The following is an 11,912-nucleotide window of genomic DNA, read 5'->3' on the forward strand; positions in this document are numbered from 1 at the left end:
ATGGTTCATTCTACCCTCACTTGAGAGCAAGGCCCTGAGATACTTGAATTCCTTTGCTTGAGCCAGAGACAGCCTCCCCACCCAGAGGAAGCAATCCAATTTTGACTCAGCGTATGCACATTACCTTCAGGCAGTGCAAATGTACCATCATGGTATAACTGTCACCACACCCCTGCTGATTAACATTTTTCACGCTGTGTGACTCGTGTTTAAACACCTCTGCAGCTCATGCCCTAACCTGGATCACAGCATTGACGACATTTCTCTATTCATGCTCATTCTGTTTAGCGATTACTTTGATCTGTTGCGAAATTTGAGCAGTACCAAAGAAAAGAAGAAGCCAAGCAAGACAAATCTTATTTGGCATTAAAATAGGAGAATGTGCAGAATAATTCATGCACACTACACATGTAATCCCAAAGATTTCTTTCTACAACTGATTGTAAATTCCCCAGAAATTTTAGCAACTCTGCCTGAAAGAAATTCAACTCAAAACCACAGGAAGTCCCAGTGAAGGCAATAAAATGTGTTCTTCACATGCAACACATTACAGCTTTAAGTCAGAGCTTCTCTGACGGTCTGTGCAGACGTCCAAAACTGGTTCTACCAGAGGGAGGAGTTTAAACACTGTTATGTAACCTCAGAAAATGTGTTGCATCTATTCAAGCTTTCTTTATAGTTGCCAAAGTGTGCCAGATCTAGATGAGGACGTGTTGTTGAGAAATCTTCCCGTTGTGTAACTTTCCCCCATTGTCTTCTGTTGTATAAAGAGACGAGCAGACAGGCATCAGACTGAGCTTGCAGTTGCAGCCTTTTCAAAGGTAAGTTCACTCCGTAACCCTATCAACACAGTCTGTAGCTTCTTTTCATGTAAGGATTGATTGATTTATGAATGTGTGAGGAATTTGAGATATGTAGGGACAAATGTCTTGTCTTTAATGAGGGCACCGTGTTAAAACTATGAAGCTCGTCCCAACATTTTGTCAGGATTTTAATATGTTTGGAGCCTAGCATTGATTCCTTGGTTCCTCCAGACCTTCTTTACTGCAAAAACTCTTATTAAACACAGTGCCTGTTTTGGGAGTATTTGGGCTGCAGCTTTTGCACTTTTGCATGGCATGAGATAAGATATATTTTTTATTTTTTATTTTAATATATTTTCCCACTTTGATATACTGACATTGTTTGAAAAGATGTGGCATTTGTCAGAATGCATGAAACATTTTTGGGTTTTCCTTAGTTTGTGGTGCGTCATTTGTTAATTTCATTCCCCTCCCCTCCCCTAAGCCTAACCTTTAGAGTTTGGGTGCCTAACCCTAACCTTCTTTGGGTGTTCCTTAGTTTGTGGGGCGTTATTTTTATTTTCCTCCTCCCCCCCCCCCCCAGCCTGGTATCCAAGTGACTGCATTTTTTGGCCAGGCAAACAGATTTTTTACACCATCAGTCACCCCCTAGTCCATTTTAAGGAGAGCAGGTTACAGATTCAGGGAGAAATTTGATCCATGCTCCTATGTAATTAAAGACAAAAAGATGACACACTCACATCTTGTTGATATAATCTTCTTCTTTCCTCCTGATAAGATGAAGAAGTTGATGATCGACGTGGACACCGGTGTGGATGATGCCATGGCCGTCATGATGGCCCTGGCCGCACCTGATGTTGAGATTTTGGGCATCACCTGCACACATGGTAACACAAGTTTGGAAAACGTCCAAAAGAACACGCTCAGGGTGCTGCAGAAGTGCAATAAACTGGATGTGAGTCTTCGCTGTGTTAAAACTTGCCTTGAAATAATTTGTAGGTCCTGTCTGTGCCTTTAGCATGTCAATACCTGCCCATAGATCCCGGTGTACCGTGGCCTCGCCAAGCCTCTATTGGCTAAGAAACGTGAGGCCTCGGACTTTCACGGGAAGGATGGGCTGGGGGATTCCCCCGATCCGGATGCACCAGGTCTGGAGCTGATACAGAAGAGGAAAGCTCCTCAGGCCATAATCAAGACCGTGAAGGCGAACCCTGGAGAGGTGGGTGGATGGAAATATTTTAAAAATGCACTGAGGAGGAACAATCTGTGACTTTTTTATTAAACTAGGACTCGCTGGGACGTTCTGTACAAAGTAAAACACAGGATGTGATGATAAAGAAAACTCAGTGTAGATGATGGTATGGGGGGGGTATTAGTGCATGAGGCATGGGTGGCAGGATCATGTGTGAAGGCTCTAGTAGTGTGCTGAGCTACATCATATGGACAAAAGTATTTGGCCACACCAGTTAATCACTGAATTGAGGTATACAATCAAACACCCAGCCATGCAGTTGCTATTGCAAATATTTTTGATCCTAAGTGGGTCATTCTGAAGAACTCAGCGACTTCAAGCGTGGTTCTGTGATGGATGCAATGAGTCGGTTTGTGAAATTTCATCCCAGACGGAGATTCCACAGTCAGCTGTAAGTGATGTTATTAGAAAGTGGAAGTGTTTAGGAACAACAGCAACTCAGCCACGAAGCCGAAGGCTAGGGATCAACAACTGCTAAGGCCCATATGGGAATTTTCCATTGCATGGAGCAGCTCTGCTCGACTTGGTTTGACTCGGCACAGGTGCCCAGCACGGCAGGGGCTTTTGCTTTTCTTGAGGGCGCATCTAGAGCTGATGATACAGTGTTTTGAGCCCTCATCAATCTGCTCTGCCTGATCTGATTGACTCTATACCGTTTTAAAGCAAAAATAAAACTGTAGACTGGCAGCGTCACACACACAATAATTCACGCTTATTATCAAAAATAGAGAATTTTCCTACAAAAAAGTTAAAGAACAGTCTTCTGATTATTGAGTTTTGGTCCCTATGGTAGCAGAAAATGAACACAATCATATTTTTGGCTGGACGAAAAGAACTGTATGCTTTACTAGCACTAGTTAATAAATTAATACATGTTAATTGATGCCAAGAAAGACTGTCTATATCATGGACTAAAAGTTTCAAACATCTCCAGCACTCTATTTTTTTTAAAGTCCAGAATTTGTCTATAAAAAAAGGAGAGAGTATGGAAAAAGTTGTAATCCTTGCGCTGCACCTGGGGAATCTTGATTTCACTCTTCTGTGTGAGAACTCCGTGTACAACTGTCAGACAGCAGTATGAGCACATAAATTTCAAGTTTTGGTCTTGTGCCATAAACGTTTGAGTCACAGGAAATGCCACCACTGCTTAACAGTTGGAGTCAGAACAAGCAGAGGCAGGGGTTAAAACACATCTCCCCGTAGGCTGAAAATTCTCTCCCAGCAAATCACACCCTGTGAACGGCTTTGAGGTCAGTGCAGTGTGTTTGGAGGCATGTTCTGTTGAGTAATGAATCCTGCTTTGTCTTGTTTGAAATTCAGATGGGTGGGTCTGGGTTTGGGCGATGCCAGGAGAACGTTACCTGCCTGACTGTGGAGTCTGGTGGAGGAGGGGTAATGGTAGAGTCTGTTTTTCAGGGTTTGGGTTTAACCCCTTATCTCCAGTGAAGGACAATGCCATGTTTCTAACTTTGTTGCAACAGTTTGGGGAAGGCCCTTTTCTATTCCAGCATAACTGAACCCCAGAGCACAAAGCAAGGACTATAAAGACATGGTTTGCTGAACCCTGGCATCAACCTCAACATGCATCTTTGGGATGAACTGGAACTGAGATTGCGAGCTAGGTCCTATTGTTCAACATCAGTGCCTGATGTCATAAATGCTCTATAGAATGAAGTAGCGATGTTCCGATACCATTTTTTCCTTCCCTATACGATACCGATACCAAGATGGTGGGTATCGGCCGATACTGAGTACTGATCCGATACCGGCTCAATTATTTTAGACCTATATTTGACTCAGAACACGGCTTAACAAATAGAATCACAATATACAGCATCGTGACCCTATCTCTGCTTTAGGTTTTTTTTTTTTGTTTTTTTTTTTTTTTTGTGTTTTACTCCTAAATATTAAAATAATAATACAAGGGGCTGCATCACAATCTCTCTCTCTCTTTTATGCTCTACTCAGGCACCATGACATGATTACAGACCAGCCTGCAACTGGCTGACAGACCCAAACAAATATGGCGGTTAGCATTCGAGCTAGCAGTAATAAATGATTGTAATTCGATTAAAGTGGATAAAAAGACGTTCATTATCAGGTTTACTGGTGTGGGTTTAATCATTCAAGTCCCCAAAAGTCACACAAGTTCCAGGCTTGCTGAAAATGCTGCCAACAGGGTTCAAAGGCATCAATAGCATCTATGGGACGATACGACGGCAAGTTTCTGGAGGAAAAACAAGCAAGAGGCAGCGATGTATGGCGATAAACTGTGTCACTTTTTGTTGTGTAAGATAGCGGGGGTCTGGAAGGCATTTTAACGATCACATTCAGAGAAAAACTGTCACACAGCCACTAATCTTTTCCGCCGCAGTGTGTCCTCTGGTTCTTCTATGCTGCCCTGAAAACAGTAGCCTGTGCATGACGTGCTTTCCGGCAGCGAAGAAGAATGATTTCCGGTTTATGGTGCTAACATTTTTATTTGGACATATTTCCAATACTGGTATCGAAATAGGAACAACCCTAGAATGAATAGGCACAAATTCCCACAAAAACACTCAGAAATCTTGTGGAAAGCCTTCCAAGAAGAGTGAAGGCTGTTACAGCTGCAAAGGGGGGCTAACTCCATATTAAAATACATGTACAGTCGCTAGAAAAAGTAGTAATGTTTTTATTGAACAAAACACGTAAACATTCACAGTGCAGGGTGGAAAAATTATGTGAACCCCTAGGCTAATAACTTCTCCAAGAGCTAATTGGAGCCAGGAGTCAGCCAACCTGGAGTCCAATCAATGTGATGAGATTGGATGTGTTGGTTAAAGCTGCCCTGCCCTATAAAAAACACACACCAGTTTTGAATTTGCTGTTCTCAAGCAGCATTGCCTGATGTGAACCATGCCTGGCACAAAAGAGCTCTCAGAAGACCTATGATCAAGAATTGTTGACTTGCATGAAGCTGGAAAGGGTTACAAAAGTTTCTCTAAAAGCCTTGATGTTCATGTGTCCACGGTAAGACAGACTGTCTACAAATGGAGAAAGTTCAGCATTGTTGCTACTCTCCCTAGGTGTGGTCGTCCTGTAAAGATGGCTGCAAGAGCACAGCGCAGAATGCTCAATTAGGTGAAGAAGAATCCTAGAGTGTCAGCTAAAGACTTACAGAAGTCGCTGGCACATGGTTTTAAATCAGTTGCAGTTGCACCTTGATTTTAATGATATTTTAGAAAAGTTTCAGTCTGGTTTTAAATCATGCCACAGCACAGAAACGGCCCTTTTAAGAGTTTTTAATGATCTCCTTTTAACTGTTGATGCTGGAAACTCCGCTGTGCTAGTGCTTTTTGATTTGACTGCTGCATTTGACACAGTTGACCACCAGATTCTTTTATCACGTATTGAATCATGTGCTGGTGTTAAAGGGACTGTCCTGAAATGGTTAAAATCTTACTTATCAGAAAGGACTTTCTCTGTCAATCTTGGTCAGTTCTCTTCTGCGCCAACTCCATCATGTCATGGGGTCCCACAAGGCTCTGTTTTAGGTCGTCTACTCTTTTCTTTGTACATGCTTCCTTTGGGGTCTATTTTCAAGAAACACAATGTGTCATTCCATTTTTTTGCTGATGACTTGCAAATTTATCTTCCCACGACCCCTAAAGGAAATTCTTTTACAGTCTTACAAAACTGTTTAAATGATGTAAAATCATGGATGGAGTTAAACTTCTTACATTTAAATGAAAAGAAAACTGAAATAATAGTGTTTGGAAAATCTGAACTCCTGAATGGTGTTGACAGTGTTCTTGGTCCGTTAGCCTCCTACTGTCAACCTTTTGTGCGTAACCTTGGTGTCATCTTTGACAGCTGCTTCAAATTTGACGATCAGATGAGTTCAGTGGTGCTATATAAATAAATTTTGACTTGACTTGACGTCAACATTTGTGTTGACAAATCTACAATAAGTAAAACATTAAACAAGAATGGAGTTCATGGGAGGACATCACAGAGGAAGCCACTGCTGTCCAAAAAAAACATTACTGCACATTTGAAGTTTGCAAAAGAGCGACTGGATGTTTCACAGCACTACTGGCAAAATATTCTGTCCATAGATTAAACCAAAATTGAGTTGTTTGGACGGAACACACAACGCTATATGTGGAAAAAAAAGGCACAGCACACCAACATCACAACCTCATCCCAACTGTGAAATATGGTGGAGGGGCCATCATGGTTTGGGGCTGCTTTGCTGCCTCAGGGCCTGGACGAATTGCTGTCATTGATGGAAAAATGAATTCCCAATTTTATCGAGACATTTTACAGGAAAACTGAAGACCATCTGTCCACCAACTGAAGCTCAACAGAGGATGGGTGATGCAACAGGACAACGACCAAAAGCATAGAAGTAAATCAACAACAGAATGGCTTCAACAGAAGAAAATACGCCTTCTGGAGTGGCCCAGTCAGAGTCCTGACCTCAACTCGATTGAGATGCTGTGGCATGACCTCAAGAGAGCGATGCACACCAGACATCCGAATAATACTGCTGAACTAAAACAGTTTTGTAAAGAGGAATGGTCCAAAATTCCTCCTGACTGTTGTGCAGGTCTGATCTGCAACTACAGGAAACGTTTGGTAGAGGTTATTGCTGCCAAAGGAGGGTCAACCAGTCATTAGCCTAGGAGTTCACATACTTTTTCCACCCTGCACTGTGAATGTTTACATGTTTTGTTCAATAAAAACATTAAAACATATCATTTTTTGTGCAGTATTAGTTTAAGCAGACTGTGTTTGTCCATTGTTGTGAATTAGATGAAGATCGGAACACATTTGATGACCAATTGATGCAGAAATCCAAGGAATCTCAAAGGGTTCACATACTTTTTCTAGCGACTGTATTTGAATACAAAGGGATTACAGTCCCTGTTGGTGTAATGGTCAAGTGGTTGAATACTTTTGTCCATATAGAGGTTCAAGAGAAACCAGACAGACATCTTTGTCATATAAAGCCTCTGTCGTTTTATCAAGACAACACTAAAGCACAGCCAACTAAAACCCAGTCTGAATCCTGCAGCTACATCACCCCTAGGAGACGTTTCACATTAAATCAACAGGTTTTGCAGAACAGTTTTAATCTTTTGTTAAAAAGGCTGACATGTATCAAATGTCACTGAAGCAGTTTGGTTAATTTAGCATGCATTGCTTTCTTAAACCTGTTTTTGTGTTTCTATGTGTGCAGGTGACTATTGTTTGCACAGGGCCCCTCACCAACCTGGCTGTGGCTGTACTACTGGAGGACACGCTCCCTAAAAAAGTCAAGGCCCTCTACATCATGGGAGGAAACACCGAATGTGAGAGCAGATTCGCGTTTATGTCTCTTAATGTTGACAATGTTGTTTAATTAGCATTGAGGTGAATATATTTCATGTGTGTGTTTACAGCCAGAGGTAACACCACAACCTGTGGAGAGTTTAACTTTGTTGCAGATCCTGAAGCTGCACACATTGTGTTGGAGCGCTTCTGCCACTGCCCCATCGTCATCGCCACCTGGGAGTTCAGCTGCAGAGCCAGTCTGCCCTGGGTCTGTGGTTAAACTGTAATAACTATCTATTAGCATTGGCATTTCTGATGAGATACTAATACTAGGGTGTATTTAGAAAGAAAACGCCTACAAATAAATACAAGCCCAATGCTAAAAAAGTTGGGACACCATGTAAACTGAATTAAAAACAGAATACAGTGATTTGCAAATCATTAACACAGCACATAAGATATTTAACACTCAAAATGACAAACTTTTGTGTTTTTTTTAAATATATACACATATAGAACTTGATGCCTCTGAAATGTTCCAATAAAGTTGGAACAGGAGCATGCTTACCACTGTGCTTCATCACCTTCCCTCAACAACACTGCAAGAGTCTGGGGACTGAAGTGGAATTTCTTCTCATATTTGCTTGATGCTTATCTTAAGTCGCTGTCTGAATATTTCACTACTTTTAGGACACAAAAGTAGCTCAAGAATAAGGAATGTTTATGTTTTGCGCTCTGAACACTTGGCATAGTTGAAAACAGGTCCAGGCGCGGTGTTTTGGTGGTGTTTGTTGAATGTTCCAGGTGTTTTTCTGAGCACTCCAAAACTTTACCAGTCTTTTCTGTCCACTGTTCCAATTTTTTTGGAGCACGTTGCAGACATAAATTCAGAATGCATGTGTATTACCAGAAAAAAGTATTAGTTTGAGCACTGAATAAATTGTCTTTGTGTTGTATTCAATGGAATATGGGTTAAAAACGGATTTGCAAATCACAGGCGTCCTGTTTGCGTTCACATTTTACACAGCATCCCAGTTTTTTCCTAATTGCACATAATAAATAAAAATTTTAAGCTTGAGTTATCTAATTTTCTACAATTTCATGTTTAAGTATGCAACTCTGCTTGCATTTATACGTTTAAAATCCTCTTTTTGGCATACAGTTATTTCTTTATCTCAAAACAACATTTTTCTGGCCAACCTTTAGTTAAAATCAGAAGTTAAGGAGGTTGTGCTGAAGAAAGGGATTCCAAACACTAGCATGTTAAATACTTCATAAGTTTTTTATGTTGACAAAAGAAAAGTATTTAACAGCAGCAAAAATAGTAAAACTAGCCTCCCGACCACTGAAACGAACAGAGAAAACAAGAAACTTCATTCTTATGGAAGCCCTAAGCTGACGTGTGTCCATACATTATATTTACTCTGTTCTCCTGCAGTAACATGGAATACCGATTGTCTACTTGACATATGTTTCAGGATAACAGGCAGGTTTTCTTGTGGTAATGTCATATTTGTCGATTTAAAAAAATAAAACATAACATTACACACTGTGATAGTCCAGCCCATGATATGTCATGCTGCAAATTTCTGTACACATCTGTATCATTGAAGTTGAAAGAGGTTGCTTCCCTTACCTTCTCTCCTCATCTCTTTCATTGTCAGTCCTTCTGTGATGAATGGCTCGCCCAGGACACGGACAAAGCTCGCTTCATGGAGAAGATTTACCGTCACACCAGGAAGGTATGACAACACCTGAGTGGTTTAATGCTAATGACCTTCCCTCCACACAAACATTTGCATGAGAGGATAGAATCTGTGGACACAGGATGAGATTTCAGTGGAGCATGCTGGTGTAAAATGCAACCCATCAAACCACAAATTAAACATCTTGTAGCTTTATTAACATACCATTACGTCATCAAACATTTCTATAAGCATATTTCATCAGCTGAGGATCTGTAATGACCATGGTGAGCATCATCAAGATGTAGTTATTAAAAAGGCAATGAATTTCACAATCACACCTACAGGCAGTTTAGTATCACCCTTTAAGCTAACAAGCATGTCTTTGGAGGAAGCCAAAGAGAACCTCGACAAACACAAACTTCACACAGCTGGGGATCACACACCCCAGTGCATCCATAGTCACTTATCACTTCTGTTGAACTGTTTACCTGTAGATGGTGCAGACAGAGCGGTATGAGAAGGAGCTGGTGGGCGGTTCCGCCTTCAACGGTTGCGATTGTTACGCCATGGCTGCAGCCATCGACGACACTGTGATGACGAAGAATGAAGAGGTGAAAACACTGCTCTTGTACTTTTAATACTCTTCAGTACTGACCTTTCATTCAATGTCTGCATATTCAGTGTGGTGTACATACTCAACAATGGAGTTTGTTCATTTGCGAACCTTTTCAAAGATGGTCGGAACAGCAGAAATGTGTTTTGGCTTGGCAAAGCTACATAAAGGTCACTTCAAAAAGTAACATGTTGGAAAGCTTGAAACGTGATTTAATTTAATCTACTTACGGACTAAAATAAATTGCTGATTGGCATTAAAGATATTCGTCTGTGTTAACTTGTTATTTTGGCATAATTGTTGGGAGTAATGTGATTTTTGGTGATCTCCAAAGTTGAAAAATTGAAGCCAACACAGATGCAAAAACTGCAGTTCCTCAAGTGTCCACTTGAGGCCAACTCCAAAAGTGAGTCAGCCCCCATTAGGTTCCATACTAGCATGTATAGCTTTGCAGCTCATTTCTTTTCTTAAAAACTGAATGAGAGTATTTTTTTTTATTTTGCAGCTAAAACTGCCCTCAGTATTGATACCATATATTCATTATTTTCTTAAGATTTTAACCCTTTGAATGCCACTTTTTTGTCATGATGCCAACATGTTTTCGATGAAAAAAATACAGAAAAATGAATTAATTTCTTTTGTGTTGCATTATTAGTACAGCCTATGTCCGTGACTCACAGCAACATTGATTTTTATGCATTATCACTTTTTGCATGATTAACATGTTTTTTCTCCATATGCCAAATATGGTCAAAATGATGCCATCTGGTGGAGACTAGCAAAAATTATTATTTCCAAGGCAAAAGCCCAGATTGACACCCAGATATAATAACATAAATATACTATGCTTTAATGTAAGTGAAATTAAAAATTGCAGTTTGAATGGATTTCAATGGGGCATTTTTGGCCTTAACAGCTTGAGTGTAACTAAATGAAAAACGTGTATTTTACTTTTACTGCAGGAGCTGAGGTGCAAACAACAAGATCAAATAAAACACAATCCTGCCAAAATTCATAACATATACATGAACACAGCCAAAATTATCAAAAAATTGTAGAATGAAAAGCGGGTAGAATGTGCACAACCTCCCCTAAGGGTTAAAGACTCCTTGTTTTCATCCTTCAGGTTGCAGTGACGGTGGAGCTGAAGGGGGAACACACCCGTGGCATGATGGTGGTGGACCATATGGAACTGCTGAAGAAGAAACACAAGGCCACGATCATGAGGACAGTTGACCTGGAGAAGTTCAAACAAATGTTAATGAATGCACTCAAATAAGGATGAGGTCAAAGTCACTGCAAAGCATAAACAAACAGGGTCAAACCACTTCTTTACAAAATCTTAAATCCTTTTCTTATTCTGTTTTCTTGTAGGTTGATAGGCAAAGAAATACTTGGCCTGTAATTGAGGAATGGCACAAGCTTTGTAATAAATCATCCATCTAGTCAGGATACATGGATAGAGGACATTTTTAAAGGACCACTGCATGCTTCTTAGCCAAAAAATCTGCTTACACCTAAATTTTTAACCTAATGCTTTTAATAAAAAAGGGCTTGGCATCACTTTTTGTGCATTTTAACAGAACTTTGCCTTAATGTGCACTTGATTCTTGGGTAATAAACATGATCTTTCTAATCAGCGTTTCTCTTTTAATAATTTCATCAACACAAACCATGCGAGACTTAAACACAAAAAACTGCTGTTTTGGGGTTTATTAATTTACTGTTCTATGCTCATACGACTCAGTAACTGCTCTAGGGCTCAAAACGCCTTGAACAGGTCCATCTACACCGTTAAAAAGTAAAGTCTCCAAAACAACAGGAAAATTGTAAAATAGTCCCTTGAGCCTTGTTCCACATTAATTTTGTATTTTGGGAATGTTTTTAGATAGTAAATTAATTCTGAAACATTGTTAAACAGCAGCAAAACAGCCAGTAGAAGCCAAAATGAAAAGGAAGAAATCTCAGAGGATAGAATAAAAAATGTTTAAGTTATTCGGACTTCCAAAAAATCCAAACAACCAATAAATATTGCATGATATGAAACAAAATTTTACCCTCTAATATGGTTTTGAAAGGTTGTATAATGATTCCAGATACAACGATGACATTTTCTAACATTTACTTGATGGTTTAGGATTAACAGTATAAACAGAAGATGTTAATTGTTGTATTTTCATGGCTGGACTCCCACTCCCACTATCTGCAGTCCTTAATATACATGTACAGATGAGGACAAAATTATAAGCCCCCCCATG

At 40.1% G+C, this 11,912-nt stretch overlaps 1 protein-coding gene across 1 annotated transcript; it reads left to right on the plus strand.

Annotated features, from left to right (window-relative positions):
• Positions 1–664: 664 nt before the first annotated feature.
• LOC121506029 (inosine-uridine preferring nucleoside hydrolase-like) lies at positions 665–11,290 on the plus strand. Its single transcript, XM_041781515.1, has 8 exons — positions 665–821; positions 1,582–1,758; positions 1,843–2,022; positions 7,280–7,391; positions 7,482–7,621; positions 9,018–9,095; positions 9,536–9,652; positions 10,781–11,290. Exons 2-8 carry the CDS (start codon positions 1,582–1,584, stop codon positions 10,931–10,933), a joined length of 957 nt encoding a protein of 318 aa, XP_041637449.1. The 5' UTR covers positions 665–821; the 3' UTR covers positions 10,934–11,290.
• Positions 11,291–11,912: the final 622 nt, after the last annotated feature.

The sequence above is a fragment of the Cheilinus undulatus genome, linkage group 24, assembly GCF_018320785.1.
Source record: "Cheilinus undulatus linkage group 24, ASM1832078v1, whole genome shotgun sequence".
Taxonomy (NCBI): domain Eukaryota; kingdom Metazoa; phylum Chordata; class Actinopteri; order Labriformes; family Labridae; genus Cheilinus; species Cheilinus undulatus.

Coding starts and splice junctions, on each gene's coding strand:
- LOC121506029 (XM_041781515.1), top strand. CDS start 1,582: ATGAAGAAGTTGATGATCGACGTGGACACCGGTGTGGATGATGCCATG. Junction 7,392..7,481: donor CATGGGAGGAAACACCGAAT/GTGAGAGCAGAT, acceptor GTGTGTTTACAG/CCAGAGGTAACACCACAACC. Junction 9,096..9,535: donor TTTACCGTCACACCAGGAAG/GTATGACAACAC, acceptor GTTTACCTGTAG/ATGGTGCAGACAGAGCGGTA.